The sequence below is a fragment of the Oncorhynchus tshawytscha genome, linkage group LG14 (assembly GCF_018296145.1).
Source record: "Oncorhynchus tshawytscha isolate Ot180627B linkage group LG14, Otsh_v2.0, whole genome shotgun sequence".
NCBI lineage: Eukaryota > Metazoa > Chordata > Actinopteri > Salmoniformes > Salmonidae > Oncorhynchus > Oncorhynchus tshawytscha.
Window position 1 is genome coordinate 37,663,521 of NC_056442.1, and position 21,587 is coordinate 37,685,107.

At 44.0% G+C, this 21,587-nt stretch overlaps 1 protein-coding gene across 1 annotated transcript; it reads left to right on the forward strand.

The window, feature by feature from the left end:
- The first annotated feature begins 83 nt into the window (after nucleotides 1–83).
- Nucleotides 84–19,491, forward strand: LOC112267167 (sacsin). The gene is made up of 6 exons (XM_024445336.2): nucleotides 84–161; nucleotides 674–785; nucleotides 970–1,116; nucleotides 1,262–2,744; nucleotides 2,901–2,992; nucleotides 6,889–19,491. The coding sequence occupies exons 2-6, from the start codon at nucleotides 770–772 to the stop codon at nucleotides 18,462–18,464; spliced, it is 13,314 nt and encodes a 4,437-aa protein (XP_024301104.2). The 5' UTR covers nucleotides 84–161; nucleotides 674–769; the 3' UTR covers nucleotides 18,465–19,491.
- The last annotated feature ends 2,096 nt before the right edge of the window (nucleotides 19,492–21,587 follow it).

The following is a 21,587-nucleotide window of genomic DNA, read 5'->3' on the forward strand; positions in this document are numbered from 1 at the left end:
CATAATCTTTTAGTTTAGTTCTTCATGGGTAGTATATGTTTCACATAACATTCTATTTCACTGCTATTTTTACAGGGAGATTTGGACAGACGACACCACCATTGGTCGAGTTTTTGAAAGATATTCTAAGAAGGTATCCTGAAGGTGGACAGATTCTGAAAGTAAGTACAATGTATTCATGTTGTCTGGCTTTAACTTACTGTAAGAGTCCATAGTAGCCAAATACATGGACTCATTGATGGTGATGATGAACAACCATTCCTAGTAGTATGACATCCAGGCAAAGGTGATTATAGGAAAACACATTGGTTTGGTTCCGAAAATAGGCCTGACACTCACTCTCACTGTTAAGACAATGGAAGCTCATTACCTAGCGACGTTCCACTCATTTCACACTGCCCTGGAAGATGCAATACCTCTGGGGGAAGGAAAGGCTCCAAAAGTTTGAACCTTTCCGTGAAGATGATGGTTCAGAAGCTCTGTGACAATGTAATAGTGTGATAATGCACTGATATCGACATGCACAAAACCCTGTATGCACATAACATCTTTCTTTATATCAGTATGTATCATATGTATTTATGTATGTACAGTATGTATGTATCTTAATGTCACAAAACAAAGCCCTGAGCCTTTATATTGTTTTAAAAGATCTCAATGTTTTTCTCTGCAGGAGCTGATACAGAATGCTGAGGATGCTGGAGCCACAGAGGTTAAGTTTTTGTACGATGAGACAGAGTATGGAGTGGAGTCACTTTGGTCACATGACATGGCTCAGTATCAAGGTAGGTTTTTATTCATTCTCACAGATTATTCAGTTGACCAGATATAGGGACATTTTTGTTTCCAGTAAGAAAAGTCGCAGAGTAGTGAGAAATGGTTTTGTTGGTTTTTCCATAGCAGCAGCAAACATCTAAAAACTGTCATCAAGATTATGATCTTATTTGGATGATCTTGTTTCGGTTTTAGGAACGGCCTTGTATGTGTACAATGATGCGGTGTTCACGACTGAAGATTGGAATGGAATTCAGGAGATAGCAAGGAGCAGAAAGAGAGAGGATCCTTTGAAAGTTGGAAGATTTGGTATTGGGTTCAACTCTGTGTACCACATAACAGGTGAGGCTTTTATTGAAATATTATTTTACCTGCAAATGGGTAAGGTGATTATTCAGTATTATGTTTGATATATCTTTCAATGTGCACGTTTTTAAGTTACCTTTAATCAATAAATAAATACATTTTGTTTGAATGTTTGTTTCAGATGTCCCCAGTATATTTAGTGGGGAACAGATTGGCATGCTGGACCCTCACCAGACGCTGTTTGGTGCCCATGAGTCTGGGCAGTGTTGGAACCTGAAGACAGATATGAAGGAGATCACAGAGCTCACCGACCAGTTTGCGCCCTTCATCGGCTTATTTGGAAACTCCGGTAAACCCATCGAGGACGGCAGTTTTTCTGGAACTATGTTCCGCTTCCCCCTCCGCATTAAGCCCTCCCAGCTGAGCGCCAACATCTACAACAAAGAGAAGGTGCTGGAGCTTTTCGAGTCTTTCAAAGCCGACGCTGACACTGTGCTTCTCTTCCTCAAGAGCGTTCAGAAGGTCTCCCTGCATGTGCGTGAGTCAGACGGTACAGAACGCATGCTTTTCCAGGTGACAGCAGGAGAGAACCCAGAAGACAAGCTAGAGCGTCCTAACTCTCTAAAGACCCTGGGACTGGCCACAGACAGCTACAGCAATGGAGTACCCAGCAGTACTGTCACGTGCGCCACCTACCAGGTCAACATCGAGACCCAGGACGAGACAGCCAAGGAGATCCAGAGGACCACCTGGCTTGTGTGTAATGGAGTGGGGGGCCGGGGCTTGTGCAGTGACCTGGACTCCCTGGCAGATGACCTGAAGTTCATCCCCACCATCGGCATCGCCCTGCCTCTCACCCGCATCGACGAGGACAAGGGTGCCACGTCTTGTTTCTTGGGGCGAGCCTTCTGCTTCCTGCCTCTCCCCCCTGGAGAGGAGAGCCTGACGGGGCTGCCGGTCCATGTCAGTGGCTTCTTTGGCCTCACAGACAATCGCAGAAGCATCAAATGGCGGGAGGTGGACCAGTGGAGGGACCCTGCAGCGCTCTGGAACGAACTCCTCATCGTCACCATCATCCCCAGGGCCTACTTCACCCTCATCATGGAGGCCATCAAGAGGATCCAAACCAAGAAGGACCAAGACTTCCCCCTCTTCCCTAGAGGTACTTACGGGGCCTGGCCAGACCTCAACCGGATCAGGCCTCGCTGGAAGCCCATACTGGAGCCTCTGTTTCATGACTTGCTACAGCAGCAGGTCGTCTACTCTCTCACTAACAGCTGGATCCAGGTGGACGATGCTGTGTTTTCAGAGCTGGACATGGATGTGGACATCACAGAGACGGTGATCAGCTACCTCCAAAGCTCAGGGATGCAGGTGGCCAGGGTGCCTGCCGCTGTAGACGCGGTCCTGGACACATACGTAATGGGGCCTGCCTCTGTGAAGAAGGTGACCCCTCATCTGGTGCGGCAGGTGATCAGGAAGGCCAAACATAAAGGGACCTCTCAGGAGAAGCTGCTTCTGCTGGAGTTTGTCCTCAGCGACAAAGGTTACAGCGACCTCATTGGACTAGAGCTGCTGCCTTTGCAAGATGAGACATTTGCAGCGTTCTCCTCCTCTGTCAGTGATAAGGATGCAATTTACATTGCTTCGGAAGAATACCCCAGGTACAGAATTAAAGTCCTCAGACTTTCTCTATGCCTTAGCAAAACCACACAAAAACACATTTGAATGCAAGTATTGTTGACTATCAGCAATATGCTAGATTGCAGCCTGTGAGCTAATATATAAAAGTGTGTACTCTCTCTTTGTTTTGTGTTAAGGTCTCTTTACCCTGGACTGGAGGGACGATTCATACTGGAGGGCATTAAACCATCAGTTATGAGCAGCCTAAAGGATGCAGCCAAAAGCAGAGGTAAATCCCCCACTCACATGTCTGGGGTGTGTCAGTCATCGGAGGATCCCACCTTAATCCTAATATTAGATTTGGACACCAACATTAATTCTAGGAAATAGAATTGATGAATCTAGAAGACATGCAGTCTAAACTGTAGTTCAACATACAGCAGATTAAAATTGTTACACGGTAGCTTCACTGCCTTCACTGCCTAGTTCACCCTGTGTTCTTTGAGGGATGTGTAAGGTTCGTAGCCAGGTAGTAATAACTCCTGGTCACCCCATTCCCCTGCTGCCCCCGGGGGACATTAAACCTGGTGCACTGCTGATAGATAATTTATGACTGCTGAGTGCGTGTGTGAGCTGGCAGATGGGGGTGACTCACATTCTGTTCACTGCTATCAGATCCTGGACATGCTTGCTCCCATACCCAACCAGGAGTGTGCCAAAAGGGCCTGGAGCCAGTCAGGGGGAATATGCAGATTTGTCAATTAAAGCCCTTTGCTGCACGGTCCAGAGAACACAACTTGTCCACATCCTGAGCGCCACATAACAAATAAATTCAGAATCAAACATTGTTTTCACAGTGTGTGTAATCTGGACATAATATAGCATTGAAGTCTTCTTCATGTTGAGCTAGGAGTTCTCTGTGAAACAGTAGAAAGGTCTATCCAGGGCAGAGAGGTACACTCCATCATTCTGACTGCTAGTGGTAGCTAGATTGAAGGAGTGAGGCAATAATATGCTGCTCTAACTGTATCCAGTATATTTCTGTAAATAGACATGGATTCATTTGGAATATTGCCTTTCAGAAAAATACTGCAATCCTGAATAATATTTATCACTTTAATTTTACGAGTTGACAGAATTCCAACTTTCTACTTTACTCAAAGCCTAAGTAATTTTCCTTACACCTCTCTGGCTCTCTGCTGGTCTGTCATTGCCACCTCATAGCTAGGACACAGCCTTGGGTGCTGCTACATGCATCAGAGATTGAATTATCCTCATTACACTTCATTAAGTGGGTCACATAGAAGGTCCTCTCACACAATAGACCCTTCACACATAGCCATTGAGAACGACATCTGTATGATCCTCAGCTAGAGACACTAGAATTCCCCTACCTCGGCGGTGTTATATGATCGCTGCCCTACTGTGGCTGTTGCAGGCATTGACTGTCTGCCACTGTAGCTACCCATGTGTGATCTGGGGACTCATCCTCAGAATCACCCCCTTGTCCTCACAGTCTCTTGGCAGGTTGATTGTATCCTCTGCTATCAATGCAAGCTAGTATATCAAAGTAAAATCCATTACAGTTACATTTTAAAATAACATTGATACAACTATAATGACATCATTTAATTTTGGGGAATTGGAGGATGTAGTTATCAACATGCTAACCTAAATGTCTAAAACATGTCATGTAATGTAATTGCAGTGCAACAATTTCTTTGGGGGTGTTCAGGTAGGTACTTTGACATGTGGTGTTGTGTCCTGGAATCATTTTTTACATTAACCCAAACCAATACATTGTTTTAATGGGCACTATACAAACTCTAATCTGTATCATACATTTAATGTGAACAGTAGCTAACATTGCCTCAACATTGATAAAGACTGAACCTTTATGGAGGCGGGAGCGTTTGAAATATTATGTTCCCTTCCCTCCAATTTGAAAAACATCACATTTCATAGTGCCCATAATGTTTTTGTATTTGTTTAGCTGTGTGAGTTCCCAGAAAAGTGTGTCTCTCTGGCAGTGTGAATTCTAACATGTCACTGGAACGCACTTTGTCTTTGCTCATTGCAGGAATTTGCACAATCTTTGTGTATCAGTCATTTAGTTAGAACTCATTGTAGAATTTGATGGCAGTCTTGTGATGTGACATTGAGTGTATTAAATATTAGCTTGTTAAGTGTGTGTTGTGCTTGCCATGCTGTGCATGGTAACTTAATATAATTGTTATGTTTTGCTGTGCTTTGGATTTTTTGAGTGTTGTAGTTAATCAAATTCTCTTAACTAGAAATATTTGTAATAAAATGCTTGTTGTTTGCCTAATTGAGCCCATATGGTCTTGATGCAAATGATAATACACTGCTCAAAAAAATAAAGGGAACACTTAAACAACACAATGTAACTCCAAGTCAATCACACTTCTGTGAAATCAAACTGTCCACTTAGGAAGCAACACTGATTGACAATAAATTTCACATGCTGTTGTGCAAATGGAATAGACAACAGGTGGACATTATAGGCAATTAGCAAGACACCCCCAATAAAGGAGTGGTTCTGCAGGTGGTGACCACAGACCACTTCTCAGTTCCTATGCTTCCTGGCTGATGTTTTGGTCACTTCTGAATGCTGGCGGCGCTTTCACTCTAGTGGTAGCATGAGACGGAGTCTACAACCCATACAAGTGGCTCAGGTAGTGCAGCTCATCCAGGATGGCACATCAATGCGAGCTGTGGCAAGAAGGTTTGCTGTGTCTGTCAGCGTAGTGTCCAGAGCATGGATGCGCTACCAGGAGACAGGCCAGTACATCAGGAGACGTGGAGGAGGCCGTAGGAGGGCAACAACCCAGCAGCAGTACCGCTACCTCCGCCTTTGTGCAAGGAGGAGCAGGAGGAGCACTGCCAGAGCCCTGCAAAATGACCTCCAGCAGGCCACAAATGTGCATGTGTCTGCTCAAAGGGTCAGAAACAGACTCCATGAGGGTGGTATGAGGGCCCAACGTCCACAGGTGGGGGTTGTGCTTACAGCCCAACACCGTGCAGGACGTTTGGCATTTGCCAGAGAACACCAAGATTGGCAAATTCGCCACTGGCGCCCTGTGCTCTTCACAGATGAAAGCAGGTTCACACTGGGCACATGTGACAGACGTGACAATCTGGAGACGCCGTGGAGAACATTCTGCTGCCTGCAACATCCTCCAGCATGACCGGTTTGGCGATGGGTCAGTCATGGTGTGGGGTGGCATTTCTTTGGGGGGCCGCACAGCCCTCCATGTGCTCGCCAGAGGTAGCCTGACTGCCATTAGGTACCGAGATGAGATCCTCAGACCCCTTGTGAGTCCATATGCTGGTGCGGTTGGCCCTGGGTTCCTCCTAATGCAAGACAATGCTAGACCTCATGTGGCTGGAGTGTGTCAGCAGTTCCTGCAAGAGGAAGGCATTGATGCTATGGACTGGCCCGCCTGTTCCCCAGACCTGAATCCAATTGAGCACATCTGGGACATCATGTCTCGCTCCATCCACCAACGCCACGTTGCACCACAGACTGTCCAGGAGTTGGCGGATGCTTTAGTCCAGGTCTGGGAGGAGATCCCTCAGGAGACATCTGCCACCTCATCAGGAGCATGCCCAGGCATTGTAGGGAGGTCATACAGGCACGTGGAGGCCACACACACTACTGAACCTCATTTGGACTTGTTTTAAGGACATTACATCAAAGTTGGATCAGCCTGTAGTGTGGTTTTCCACTTTAATTTTGAGTGTGACTCCAAATCCAGACCTCCATGGGTTGATAAATTTGATTGTGTGATTTTGTTGTCAGCACATTCAACTATGTAATGAAAAAAGTATTTAATAAGAATATTTCATTCAGATCTAGGATGTGTTATTTTAGTGTTCCCTTTATTTTTTTGAGCAGTGTATATGACTCTACTTGATTTTCTAATGCCCTGTCGATCCCTACTACATTCCAGGTCCAAAATGCGAATTTATCTTGTTGATACATGTGGTGTTGATGGGAATGAACCTGGGGCTGTGCAGTAAAGCTAATAAATCACCTAGAATACCTGCAGGACAAACATTGTTAAATGAAACGTTGGGCTATATATATGTAGTTCCTATGAATCGTCATTGAGAAAGTCATCATTAAGGTTATATTAACTTGCGTTTTTCTATCTTCTACAGGAAGACCCTGCACTCAGGTACAAGTGCTAACTCCTGAACGGTCAGCTCGACTCATAAAGGAGATCCTCTCGACAGTCTGGCCTACCAGAGACTTCACAGTCCAGTGGGACCATGGGAACCGAGAGAAGAAGCATCCTACACACTCTTGGCTTAAAATGGTTTGGAAGCATCTATATATAAACTTTGCTGATGACCTTAGTACCTTTGAAGACATGCCATTGATCCCAAATGTGCCCCTTGAAGAAAGTGTGGACTCAATTGAGCTCCATCGTCTCAAAACCCCATCCCCTATTATCATTGTGGATGAGCAAGAGGCCCTAATTTCTGAAAGCCTTCTTGAAATCATGAAAAAACTTGGGGTAGTAGTGATGAAAAAGTTGGACCTGTGTTTGCAGCATCCTCTGTTGAAGAACTACATCCATCCTTCATCTCCCAGTATGCTACTGCAAATCATGGACAGGTCGTCAACCCAGAGAGTGGCAAGCCTGGTCTCATCCTTCTCTAGCAAACAGAAAGTGTCACTGAGGGACTTCCTGGCAGGACTGTCTGACATCACAGAGAAAGAGAAGCGTATCCTCCTGGAGCTGACAATATTTGAGAAAGTAGGGCCCTGTTCAGAGAAAGGCATCCCAACATATACCTCACTGAGAGGAGCCAGGGCTTTACACCATACTGCGAAGTATCCACCAGACGTCAAACTATCCATCAATGTTGTGGGCTGCAGTGATGAGGCATCCATTCGCCTCATTAAGATTCTGAACGTGGAACAGGTGAAGACCACTGACTGCTTGAAGTTGGTTGTTCAAGACATGGAGAAAGGGTTTTACTCAAAAGAGGATATCACTAAGATAATGCTCTGGGCCCTTAAGCATCTGTCATTCCTAAAGAATGAAAACAAAGCTGTGATTGGATGGCTTTCGGCTCTAAAGTTCATTCATACATCTGCAGGGAAAACTGTTGCAACTACAGACCTTTTTGATCCTGAGCTGGAGATTTTACAGAATCTTTTCTACATGGAGGAAAATAATAGGTTTCCCACAAGTACATATACGTCTTCTCCTGATATGCTACATTCACTGAGACAACTTGGACTGAAAAACGAAGTACAACTCAGCGAAAAAGATGTACTCCAGGTGGCACAGAAGATTGAGGAATTGCAGGGTGGCAATGAGCCAGAATGGGAACCAGTTATACAGAAAGCGAAAACACTGCTGCAAATACTGAATAGACAAACCAAGCTGGTAAAGTCTTCAGAAGCACAGAATTCCTTGAAAAAACTGAAATGGGTGCCAGTTTGCAAGGACAGACCTGTAAATTACCCAAAGTCACTTGCCTGGATGGGAGACACCCATAACATCTGCTCATTCTCAGAAATGTGCGATATATCCCATGCAGTGCTGGTAGGCTCTTCAGTTGCACTTGTGGAGCGCACTTCTGCCGGCATGAAGAAGGCCCTGAAGTTATCTATAGAGCCACAGATTGATCAAGTGTTACAGCATTTAAAGGCAGTGAATGACTGGCACAGATCTCAAGCATTTACCACAGAAGACTGGTATCAATTCCAACAGATCCTTATTGAGATTTATGACTTCATGCAAGCACACCTTGAAGATGCAAGAGAGGCAATGAAGTCACTGCCATTTGATTGGGTGTGGACTGGCAAGACCTTTTCATCACCTAGTCACACAGTTCTAAAACCCATTTCTGACCTCGATTTGCAACCCTACCTGTACTCTTTGCCAAAAACCATTGCAAAGTTTCACAAACTTTTCAAATTCTGTGGTTCGGTTGAAGAGGTTGTCCCAAGCCATGTGTTCGATGTGATCAAAACAGTAAGGCAAAGGTGTGATGAAGAAATTACTAAAGAGGAAAGTAAGCATGATCTCCTCCTCCTGATAAATATTCTGAGATGGCTGTATAACAGTCAAATTTCTGTGGACATTGACATGCATGTACCAATCCTTTGCTACAAGGATCCAAGCAAACTGGCCATGAAACCCATTCATGAATGCACCTACTGTGACATTAAAGTGGAGGATCTACATGACTTGCTTGATGATACATCAGAGCCCATTATCTTAGTCCATGATGATATCCCCATGAAAACAGCAGAATGGCTGAACGTGCCTTGTTTGAGTACGAGACTGATAAACCCAGAAAACCTTGGCTTTGAACAATCAGGCCAACGGGAGCCTCTGACAGTGAGAATAAAGAACATTCTAGAAGAATATCCATCTGTCGCAGATATTTTCAAAGAACTTCTTCAGAATGCTGATGATGCGAGTGCTACGGAGTGTAGCTTCCTGATAGACATGAGGAAGAATATTGACATTCGAGAGAACCTGCTTGACCCTGGCATGCTTATATGCCATGGCCCCTCCTTATGGTCATTCAACAACTCTACATTCTCTGACACTGACTTTCTGAACATAACAAGGTTAGGTGGTTCAATGAAGAGATGTGAGGCAGACAAAGTTGGCAAATTTGGCCTAGGTTTCAACTCAGTTTATCACATCACTGACATCCCCATCATAATGAGCAGAGAGTTCATGATCATGTTCGATCCAAACATCAACCACATCAGCAAGCACATTAAAGACAGGTCAAACCCGGGAATTAAGATCAACTGGAGCAAACAGCAGAAACGGCTGAGAAAGTTCCCCAATCAATTCAAACCCTTCATCAATGTCTTTAATTGCCAACTTCCTCTTGCACAAGAGTCTCCGTACAAGTACGATGGAACACTGTTCAGACTCCCCTTCAGGACTGAGCAAGAGGCATCAGTGAGTGAAATCAGCAGTGTCTACTACAACACCCCAGACATCTACTCCCTTGTTGATGAGTTCAGCATATGTGGCCACCGGCTCATTCTCTTCACTCAGCATGTTGGCTCCATGGTACTGAAGTACCTGAAATATGAAGAGCCCAATCCAGCAGCAGCACAGGATGTTGTCACTATCAACAAAAGTGTATGGTCATCCAAAGCTGCATATGGGCCTCTGAGCATTCTGAAATCTGCAGCAAAAGTCATGAAAAAGGTGGCAGCCACCAACAGGGTACCTGCTGACACTCCCAAGTCTGGCTGTATCATACGCATTGTGGTGGAGGAGTTTCACAATGTGTTCAAGCGCATAGTTGATCTCCAGTCACCCCTTTTCAGAGGTTCAGAGGAGGATCCTTCCTCGTACTTTGAAATGGCTGCCAAAGACGGAAAAAACAGACGACTCACAGACGAAATGCCCCAAAAGGCAGTTGATCTCACAAACTGGCTCATTTGTTCATGTATGGATGTGACCGAAGCTCTAAAATTTTCACTCGGTGAGAATGGAAAACGACTTGGACTAGTGCCTTGTGGGGGTGTAGCTGTTCTGCTCTCAGAGGAGGATAATCGAAAATGGACAGTGAAGGATAACACCAACCACATCAACCCGATAGGAGAAGTGTTTTGCTATTTACCTCTCAGAATCAAAACAGGTTTGCCAGTCCACATAAATGGCTGTTTTGCTGTGACATCTAACCGCAAAGAGATCTGGAAGACAGACACCAAAGGACACTGGAACTCAGTGTTCATGAGACACGTGATTGTCCAGGCATACCTAGCAGCACTCAATATGCTGCGTTCGATGGCAGAAAGTGGAGAACTGCTTGACTACAGCTACTATGTAGCATGGCCTGATCCAAGTGTAGTACACGATGACTTCACAGTGATCAGCCAAGGAGTCTACCAAGAGATCGCCAAAGGGGGTGACGGGGACCATGCAAAAGTTTTCTCAGATGGCAAAACCTGGGTATCAATCAAGTACGTCAGATTCCTAGATGACTCCTTGCTCTGTAGACCAGACATTGGCCCTGCTGCCTTCAAGATATTCCTAAAATACCTCAAGAAGAGCAGCTCGCAAGACCTCTGTGCTGTTGAGCTGCCTGACTGGGTCAAGGAAGGTTTTGATGATGCTGGATGCAAAGGGAAGCTGATAGAGAACACCCTGACTGAAAAGCAGTTCTTCTTAGATGTCTTTTTCCCACATATTCAAGACATCGACAAAGAACTTCGTGACCCACTAATGCATTATGTCTTGAATGGCAAACTGGATGAATTTGCATCAATTCTTAGAGAGACTCCATGCATCCCATGCTCTGGCCCCACTCATCAATTAGTCATACCATCCAGACTAATCCATCCAGAAGGAAGAGTTGCAAAACTGTACAACGCTGAAGATGGAAGATTTCCAGAAGGAACCTCAAAAGACTACATGAATCCAGTCTGCTTGGTCAAGCTAGTACAGCTGGGAATGGTCAAAGATGACCTTTCTTGGAAGGATTTGATTGAACGTGCAGAATCTGTGTTCGATCTAAATGAAAATGATCACACTGCTGCATGTCTTCGGAGCAGCATTATTCTCAGTCTCATTGATGAGAAGCTGAAAATGACAGACTCGGGAGCAAGTAAACTACTGGAGAAGCTACAGGACATAAAGTTCCTTCCATTTCTGACAAAGCCTGCAGGGTTTTCACTACCATGGCATGGGAATACTTTCCACCCGTCCACCATGTTTTCTGCCAAAGAGCTTTTTACGACTGACCACCAGGATACAGTGTGCTTGATAAAGCCTATCCTTAATGAGAACTCTCCATCTTTCAAAGGGTGCGGCACAATCACATTGGCAGTAAAAGACTCTCTCGGATTGATAAGAAAGCCAACAGTTGGACTAGTTGTCAGTCAACTTAAGGAACTTGCTAAGTCATTTGACGGAGTTACTTTGTATCAGGAAAATATCACCAATGCCTGCTACAAATACCTACATGAAGAAATGCTCCAGGATGCCAAAGCAAAGACACAGATCAATGAGGAGCTGAAAACCTTCTGCTCCATTCTGGTGGAGAACACTTATGTTGAGCCCTCCAAAGTTGCATTCTACCAGAACTTTGATGCAGCACCATATCTCTACCAGCTTCCCAACAAGTACAGAAACAGTTGCCGTGAGCTCTTTGAGAATGTTGGGGTTCAGTCAAGCTTCACAGTTGAGAACTTTTCAGCAGTCCTTGAATTAGTGAAAAAGGAGTGTGGGAGAAGGGCCCTCTCTGAGGATTACTTTCAGCTCTCTCGCAGAATCATTAGTGAAGGAATATGGGGCTTAATCAGAGACAAAAACCAAGAATTCTGCCAAGCTACCTACGGGGAAATTCTCCTTCCTGACATCCATCTTACACTGCAGCCATCAAAGTCTCTGTGTTACAATGACTGTCCTTGGATCAAAGTCAGAGACACAACTGTGAAATATTGCCATGTAGATATTCCAAGGGAGGTTGCTGTGAAATTAGGAGCAGTTCCCAAACGCCACAAAGCCCTGGAAAGGTATGCCTCAAATATCTGCTTCACTACACTTGGAAGTGAGTTTGGACAAAAAGAGAAACTCACAAGTAGAATTAAAAGTATCCTCAACGCTTACCCATCAGAGAAGGAAATGCTAAAGGAGCTCCTGCAGAATGCAGATGATGCTAAAGCCACTGAAATCTACTTTATTTTTGATCCAAGAATCCACCCCACAGACAGAATATTTGATGATAAATGGTTGCCAATGCAAGGCCCATCACTTTGTGTCTACAACAATCAGCCTTTCACTGAGGATGATGTCAGAGGAATCCAGAACCTAGGAAGAGGAACAAAAGAAGCAAATCCTGGTAAAACTGGACAATATGGCATAGGATTCAACTCTGTGTATCACATCACAGACTGCCCGTCTTTCATTTCAAACAATGACATTCTTTGCATCTTCGATCCACATGCACGATTTGCACCCGGGGCGACATCTGTTAGTCCTGGTAGAATGTTTAGGGACTTGGACTCTGACTTTAGATCTCAATTTTCTGATGTGCTAAATCTTTACCTGGGATCTCATTTCAGGCTAGAGCGATGCACAATGTTCAGATTCCCCATACGCTCAACAGAAATGGCCAAAATATCAGAGATCAGCTCTGTTCCTGCATCAGACAGAATGGTGCAAAACCTTCTGGATAAACTAAAAACCGATGGGGCAGAACTCCTCATGTTCCTCAACCACATGGAGAAAATTTCCATCTGTGAAATAGAGAAAGCTACAGGTGACCTGAAGGTGCTATACTCTGTGACTGCTAAAATCACAGATGGTGACCGTCTAAAACGCAAGCAGTTTCATGCCTCAGTGGTGGATAGTGTGACAAAAAAGAAGCAGCTCACTCAAATCCCAGTCCAGCAGATAACCTACTCAATGGATATAGAGGACTCCGATGGCAATCTAACAACTTGGATGGTCTGCAATCGATCTGGCTTCTCCTGCATAGAGAAAGTCTCAAAGAGTGTGATTTCAGCCCACAAAAATGAAGACATTACTCTCTTTCCACGTGGAGGGGTGGCTGCATGTGTAAGCCACAACTACAAGAAGCCCCACAGAGCATTCTGCTTTCTGCCCCTTTCCTTGGAGACTGGCTTGCCCTTTCATGTTAATGGGCATTTTGCCTTAGATTCTGCCAGGAGAAACCTATGGAGAGATGACAATGGAGTAGGAGTGAGGAGTGACTGGAACAACAACTTGATGACATCTTTGATAGCTCCTGCCTATGTGGAGCTTTTGATTCAGCTGAAAAGACGATACTTCCCGGGACCCGATCCCACCATGACTGTGTTACAGGGAACACCAATTCACATTGTCAAAGACACTTTGAGGAAATTCCTGTACTTCTTCCCAGTCAACAGACTTGACATCCAGCCAGATTGGTACTGTCTTGTCAAAGCAGTGTACACCTGCATTCATGCTGACCTGAAACGTCTCCTTCCTGTGGTTAGGGCTCCCCACATTGACAACACAGACATGCACTCTGCCGTATACATCTCCTGGGTGAACACATCCTCTGCCAACAAAGGTCGTGCATTCTTTGACAATCTGCTGCAAGATGAACTTCAACATCTGAAAAACTCAGAATACAACATCTCCTCACGCAAGTCTGTTGCAGAAAATGTCTTCCGACTCAAGGCCCTGCTTTCGGATGTGGGGTTCAACTTGGTCCACAGTTGTGACGAAACAGCCAGTCTTTACATCTGTTTGGATGATGCAGGCATTCCCGTGAGCTATGTTACCCCAGAGGATGTACGAAACTTTCTCCTCACATTCTCGTCCCCAGACACATCTTGCCAAGTTGGGAAACTTCCCTGTCGACTCCAGCAGTCAAATTACAAGCTCTTCCACAGCCTGAAGCTTCTGGTTGACTACTGCTTCAAAGACGTAGAGGAGGATGGAATCAGCATAGAGGGGCTACCACTGATGATGACAATGGACAACATACTCCAGGTGTTTGATTCCAAGAAACCAAAGTTTCTGTCAACACACCATGAACTGGTCTCATCAAGGAAAGAGCTGTTCATGAACACACTATACATGAAGTACAACAACATCCTGATGAATTTAGGTGTTGCAAAGGTCTTCGACATCAGCAGTTTCGGGGAACTTTTGAGTTCTGTTCTACCGCGTGAATACAGAACAAGGATCCTTGTGAAGTGGAGAGACAGCTATGCCAGTGAGTCTTGGCTGAAAGGTGCGTGGCACTTCATCAGTGAGAACATTGCAGTCAAGGAAGAACAGGCAGGCATCAAACCCAATTTTGAGACTGTACTCGACCTACTGAAAGACTGGGCTTTGCTGCCAGGAATCAAATTCATGGTTTCAAGCAACAAGTTGGTTGTCCCTGATCACGATGTGTTACTACCCCTGAGTTTGATAAGCGCAGCTATCTTTCCAAATGGGCAAAATGACAAAATATTTCACATCCTAATGAAAGGGGGATGCATTCAGCTTGCCATCAACAAAATATGCTTCAAAGAGAATCCTGTCCTGCCTTTTTTGGCACAGCATACAGCAAACATAGACAATCCTTCCAGCATCCTGAAAGCACTGGAGTACATGATTCAGACGGCAGCTTTCAAAACAGGAAGTTTAACTGACAAAGAGTTTGAGGCTCTTCTGTTGTACTTCAACTGCAATTTGATCAATCTCACCCAAGAGGACGCTCAAACTCTGAAACTGCTCCCATGCTTTAAAGCAGTCAGTGGCAGATACATCAGCATTGCAAACTTTGGGTCATGCTTTGTTCTGGCAAAAAGCATTCCCTCTGCAGATATGGAAAAATGGGCTCACACAACATCCTTCGCCTTTCTCGTAGACAATCCACAGTTGAAGGAACTGTACAGTTTCCTTGGATGTTGCCCAATTGATGATCTGGAAGTCTACCTGAGGCATCTCCTACCAAAGTTTGACAACCTGTCATACGATGCCAGAATTGAGCACCTTGTCTATCTGAAGGAGAGACTTATGGCAATGGAGGAGTCATGTGGGATGAAGGATCATCTGTATGAGAAACTAGAAGGTCTGTCATTCATCTATGACTACACAAACAGACTCAAGTCTACCAAAATGTTCTATGATCAAACAGTGAAGGTGTTCGAAGTGATGCTCCCTCCAAAAACATTCATACCCAATGACTTTTTCAAGAAGGTTGAGCAAGTGTCAAAGCCAAAAAATGGGACAGCATTTCTCACCTCATGGATCACATTCCTAAGGAATATAGGCCTCAAACACATTGTCTCTCAGCAGCAAATTCTCCAGTATGCAAAAGAAGTCAGCATCAAAGCTCAGACAGAGAACTGGTCCAAAGAAAAAGCCCAAATGATTGTTGATGTTCTCCTTAACCACATATTCAATGAGAGGACAGACCTATTGGTTGGCGCTTTCCTCAAAGAGCTGTCAATGATAGCATTCCTTTGTCCTGAGCGTGCACCCACTGAGCTGATCCGGCTCCATGCTCAATTCCAAGAGATGAATGGCACTCTCCCTCTGATACGTTTCAGTGGGTCTCAAGTCAATCCAAAATTCAAGCAAACTGATATCATTCAATTACTATGGACATCATGTCCCATTCTCCCAGAGAAGGCCACACCAGTAGCCATTAAAGACCAGGAGGGAAGCACGCTGACTGGCCAAGAACAACTGAACTTAGTGCTGACCATGTTAAGTGTCAACTTGGAACCCCCCTTGGACAAAGTGATAAGCAACTGCAAAAATATCTGCAACATATCCAATCCTGATGATGATATGGTGAAAACAAGAAACAAAGTCTTGAGATCCACCTACGAAATTCTCAATGCAGATAAAAGAGAGTTTCGCTTCCAGCTACGAGGGGTGAGTTTCATCATGGTTGAGGAGGGCTGGAAACTTCTAAAGCCAGAGGAGGTTGTCATCAACTTGGACAATGAATCGGACTTCAAGCCGTACCTATACAAACTACCACTAGAGCTTGGCATCTTTCATCAGCTGTTTAAGCTTTTGGGCACAGAGGATGTTGTATCAACAAAACAATACGTTGAAGTGCTGTGCCGCATTCACAGAAATTCAGAGGGTAAGCAGCTCGATCCGAATGAAATGAGAACTGTGAAAAGGGCTGTCTCAGGGCTATTCAAAAGCCTACAGAATGAGCCAGTTCAGATACGCAAAGACCTTGAGAGCCTCAGAGATTTGATATTTTACCTGCCAAGTCACGATGGTAGATTAGCCAAATCCAACAGTTTAGTGTTTGACGATGCCCCACACTACAAGAGCAGAATTCAGGGTAATGTAGGCGTTCAGATGCTTGTGGACATGAGTCAGTGTTATCTTGGCAAGGACCATTCCTTCCACACAAAGCTGATCATGCTGCTCCCACAGAAGCTAAGGCCAAGACTCCTGAGTAGTATCCTTGAGGAGCAGCTGGATGAGGACTCTCCAAAAATGTGCCAGTTTGGAGCTCTCTGTTCCCTTCAGGGTCGCCTTCAGCTTCTACTGTCATCAGAACAGTTCATCACAGGACTGATACGAATAATGAAGCATGAAAATGACAATGCATTCCTTGTGAATGAGGAAAAAGCCATACGATTGTGCAAAGCACTTTGTGAGGGTTTGAAGGTGTCTTGTTTTGAGAAACTCCAGACAACACTAAGAGTCAAAGGTTGCAACCCTATCCCACACAGCCGGAGTGAAACACTTGCCTTCCTGAAAAGGTATGGTACAGCTGTTATTCATCTGTACATCCAACACTCAGACAGCAAAGACATTAATTTTCTCTTAGCGCTGGCGATGACACTTAAATCTGCAACAGACAACTTGATATCTGACACCTCCTATCTAATTGCTATGCTGGGCTGTAACGACATCTACAGAATCACAGAGAAGCTGGACAACCTTGGCGTCAAGTATGACTCCACAGAGCCCTCAAAACTCGAGCTTCCTCTCCCTGGGACACCCATACCAGCTGAGATACACCATATACTCCTCATGGATCCAATGAATGTGTTTTACCCAGGAGAATATGTGGGTTACCTTGTGGACTCTGAAGGAGGGGATGTCTATGGCGGATATCAGCCCACGTACACGTATGCCATCATTGTTCAAGAAGTGGAGAAAGAAGAAGAGGACAACCCAAGCTTCCTTGGGAAATGCTTCCAAATTGACATTGGATATTCGGAGTACAAAATAGTCAGTTCTCTTGATCTATACAAATTCTCTAGACAAGAGGAAAGTGCTCATATCCGAGACAGCAGCGCCCCATCGACTCCAACAACCCCCCCAGAATGTCGCTCTCCTGGTCCTGGTCCACGATTGGTGCCTCCCCTTTTCACTAGAAAGGAAAATCACAAAGTCCCTCCCACAAAACAATCTCCCAAAAAGATAAGACTTAGTGCATTGCCAGAAATCCTAAAAGATGTGACCTTAGTTATTGAGCAAGCTTGGAAGCTCGCTGAAACGGAAAGGAAGAAGATCATTCGCCGGTTGTATCTCAAGTGGCATCCGGACAAGAATGCAGAGAATCTAGACGTGGCTACAGAGGTCTTCAAGCACTTACAGAATGAAATCAACAGGATGGAGAAGCAGACTCTGACAGATCAGCAGAACACCGACAGAGCATCCAGGAGAACTTTCTCAACATCTTCCACCCGCTTCCAGTCAGAGAAGTTTTCATTTCAAAGATTTTACACATCGTGGAACCAAGAGGCAACAAGCCATAGGTCTGAGAAACAGCAGTTCCGGGAGCAGTTCACTACTTATGCAGGTTCATCACATTCTAATCGCTTCTTTGTGCCCCCGACCTTCAAGTCTGTTGGCAATCCTGTGGAAGCCCGCAGGTGGCTCAGGCAAGCAAGAGCCAATTTTTCTTCTGCACGGAATGACCTTCACAAAAATGCCAATGAGTGGGTGTGTTTCAAATGCTACCTGGCTACAAAACTAGCCTTGATAGCTGCTGACTATTCTGTTAGAGGAAAGTCAGACAAGGATGTGAAACCCACATCACTGGCACAGAAAGTGGAAGAGTACAACCCACAGCTAGCAGGACTTGCGAAAGATGTCAACATCTTGGAGGGGTATGGTGTGGACAGCCTAAGAACTCGCTATCCTGACCTCTTACCCTTTCCTCAGATCCCCAATGACAGATTCACGTCTGAGGTGGCAATGAGAGTGATGGAATGTACAGCACGGATCATCATCAAACTTGAAACTTTTGTGCAGCAAAAAATCTAATTCTGCCATGGTATTGGAACATATCAGATATGTTAAATTAAAAAATATATGCATAGATCCTCTGAACAATAGAAGATTACAGTGGCTGTGTGCAATAGTGATATGTATATTATTGTTTTGAGGCTAAATGAAGTATCCAGCTGGCAGCTTAGATATGCAGTAAGCCAATTGGTTCAGTGGCCAATGCAGAATGTATACATGAATGGCTCTTCATATCCTAACACCAAGCTGTCTGAAAGTAATTTGACGTGGCTGTACCATTTTACAAAGACACAAATTATCTTTAGCTGCAATGCTATACATACAATTGCCCCAGCAATACTTTTTTAAATCAAAGTCCCATGTTGAATATATTTGCTGTCAGATAATTGAGTACAACTATGCTGCTTTTTTACTTGACCTTTTATACAAGTATATTTTTCCTGCCATAGACAACCATTTGTCTGTGCTTTCTTTGTTACCATCTAAAGAGTCAAATTTATTGATTTTAGCCAATTCTCTCATGTTGTCACTGTTGTCATGCAATGTGTTCTATTTGCAACATCTGAAAATGAACTAACAAAATTACAATAATATTTGTACTTTTAAAACAGAATTATTTTATATTTTGATGGTTGGTTGGTTAATATTTATTTTTAATAAGTTGTAAATGTTCTGTATCATAGCCTTTTCTTGTAAATGGCCAAAGCACTTTCTGAAAACTCCTCCGGTACTTGCACTTGTAGAGTGTTTGTGACACCGCAGCAGATTGGGAGAAATAGACTGAATGGAAAATGATTAATGTTACAGTACATCTAGGTTTCATATGTCTATACTTTAGATTATGTTTTATCATCATTTAATGTCTCTCCACTGGACTCTTTGTCCGTTTATCAGACTTTGAATGGCGTCTTTTAGGAGCACAATTGTACACTACATCTACTGTAATTATCTGTATACTGATGAGTATGTATGATTTTTTTTTAAAAACTTTTTATTTAACTAGGCAAGTCAGTTAAAAACAAATTCTTATTTTCAACAATGGCCTAGGAACAGTGGGTTAACTGCCTGTTCAGGGTCAGAATGACAGATTTGTACCTTGTCAGCTCGGGGTTTTGAACTTGCAACCTTTTGGTTACTAGTCCAACGCTCTAACCACTAGGCTACCCTGCCGCCCCATGATATATCAGGTAGTTTTTGGAGGACTCATGATAAATAAGTAGTTCACTGTAATGAAGAACCATGGTGTTCAATGGATAGATAATGTAACACTTATATTTTGCCAAAGTTGAATCAAGCTTTGTTTCATTTGGTTGTCTGATCTGTTCATATTAGAGGAATATTGCAGGTGGCATCCTTGTGTGGTGCTTGTTTTTGTCAAATATCTTTACTCTTTTCATGTTTTAATATTCATTCATAATTTTTGGGACTATAAATACACTGGCAGCATATTGTTGATACACTATACATACAAAAGTATGTGGACACCCCTTCAAATTAGTAGATTTGCCTATTTCAGCCACACCCGTTGTTGACAGGTGTATAAAATCGAACACACAGCCATGCAATTTCCATAGTTGAACATTGGCAGTAGAATGGCCTTACTGAAGAGCTCATTGACTTTCAACATGGCACCGTCATAGGATGCCACCTTTCCAACAAGTCAGTTCGTAAAATTTCTGCCCTGCTAGAGCTGCCCTGTTGAACTGTAAGTGCTGTTGTTGTGAAGTGGACACATCTAGGAGCAACAACAGCTCAGCGGTGAAGTCGTAGGCAAACAAAAAGCTCACAGAATGGGACCGCCAGGTGCTGAATAGTGTAACACTCACTGTGAAGTTCCAAACTGCCTCTGGAAGCAATGTCAGCACAATAACTGCTAGTCGGAAGCTTCATGAAAGGGGTTTCCATGGCTGAGCAGTCGTACACAAGCCTAAGATCACCATGTGCAATGCCAAGCGTCGGCTGGAGTAGTGTAAATCCACCGCCATTGGACTCTAGAGCGGTGGAAACACGTTCTCTGTAGTGATGAATCATGCTTTCACCATCTAACAGTCAGACTGACTAATCTGTGTTTGGGGGATGCCAGGAGAACGCTACCTGCCTGAATGCATAGTGCCACCTGTAAAGTTTGGTGGAGGAGGAATAATGGTTCCCTTAGTTCCATTGAAGGGAAATCTTAACACTACAGCATACAATGACATTCTAGACGGTTTTGTGCTTCCAATTTTGTGGCAACAGTTTGGGAAAGGCCCTTTCCTGTTTCAGCATGACAATACCCCGATGCACAAAGCAAGGTCCGTACAGAAATGGTTTGTCGAGATTGGTGTGGAAGACCTTGACTGGTTTGCACAGAGCCCTGACCTCAACTCCATCGACCACCTTTGAGATGAATTGGTACACTGACTGCGAGCCAGGCCTAATCGCCCAACTTCAGTGCCCAACCTCTCTAATCATCTTGTGGCTGAATGGAAGCAATTCCCCGTAGCAATGTTTCAACATCTAGTGGAAATCCTTCCCAGAAGAGTGGAGGCTGTTATAGCAGCAAAGGGGGCACCAACTCCATATTAATGCCCATGATTTTGGAATGAGATGTTTGACGAGCAGGGGTCCACATACTGTTGCTCATGTTTTTAATTTGATATCTGTTTGTCTTATTACACCTCTAATAATCCTGAGATGTGCAGCCAAGGGGAATTCTTTGAATAGATTTTTGACAAACTTTACTAGGGGAAAATGTATATCTTGATGTATGCAGTGCCATAGTTAATAAATTCCCCCAAATAAATTGACTCAACCTTTCTTCTATATAATGCATAACCAGTAAAATACACTTAATGGTAACCGTAAAAGTGAGAATATATTAAAGAATTAAAGGTACAGTTGCTGGCACATTTATATATATATATGTTATATATTTTGTTTTATTTGAACTGTAATGGCGTAACTAAAGGATTTGTTATAACAGCTACAGGAATTAAGTACAGAAACACTGGAGAAGTAACAAGTATCCCAATGTATGGGCATGCATTCTGTGACTATAGGCAGTGGCATGGGATTGTCCATGGACCAGGAAATACTGCATGTTTGACTATTTTGTCTCTTTGAGCCATGGCTGGGGGATTTTTTATGTTGTGCTACTGTTGC

Excerpts from the sequence above, each read along its gene's own strand:
- LOC112267167 (XM_024445336.2), top strand. Across the intron at positions 2,745-2,900 it reads GCTTCGGAAGAATACCCCAG|GTCTCTTTACCCTGGACTGG; the intron begins GTACAGAATTAA and ends TTTTGTGTTAAG. Across the intron at positions 2,993-6,888 it reads GGATGCAGCCAAAAGCAGAG|GAAGACCCTGCACTCAGGTA; the intron begins GTAAATCCCCCA and ends TATCTTCTACAG.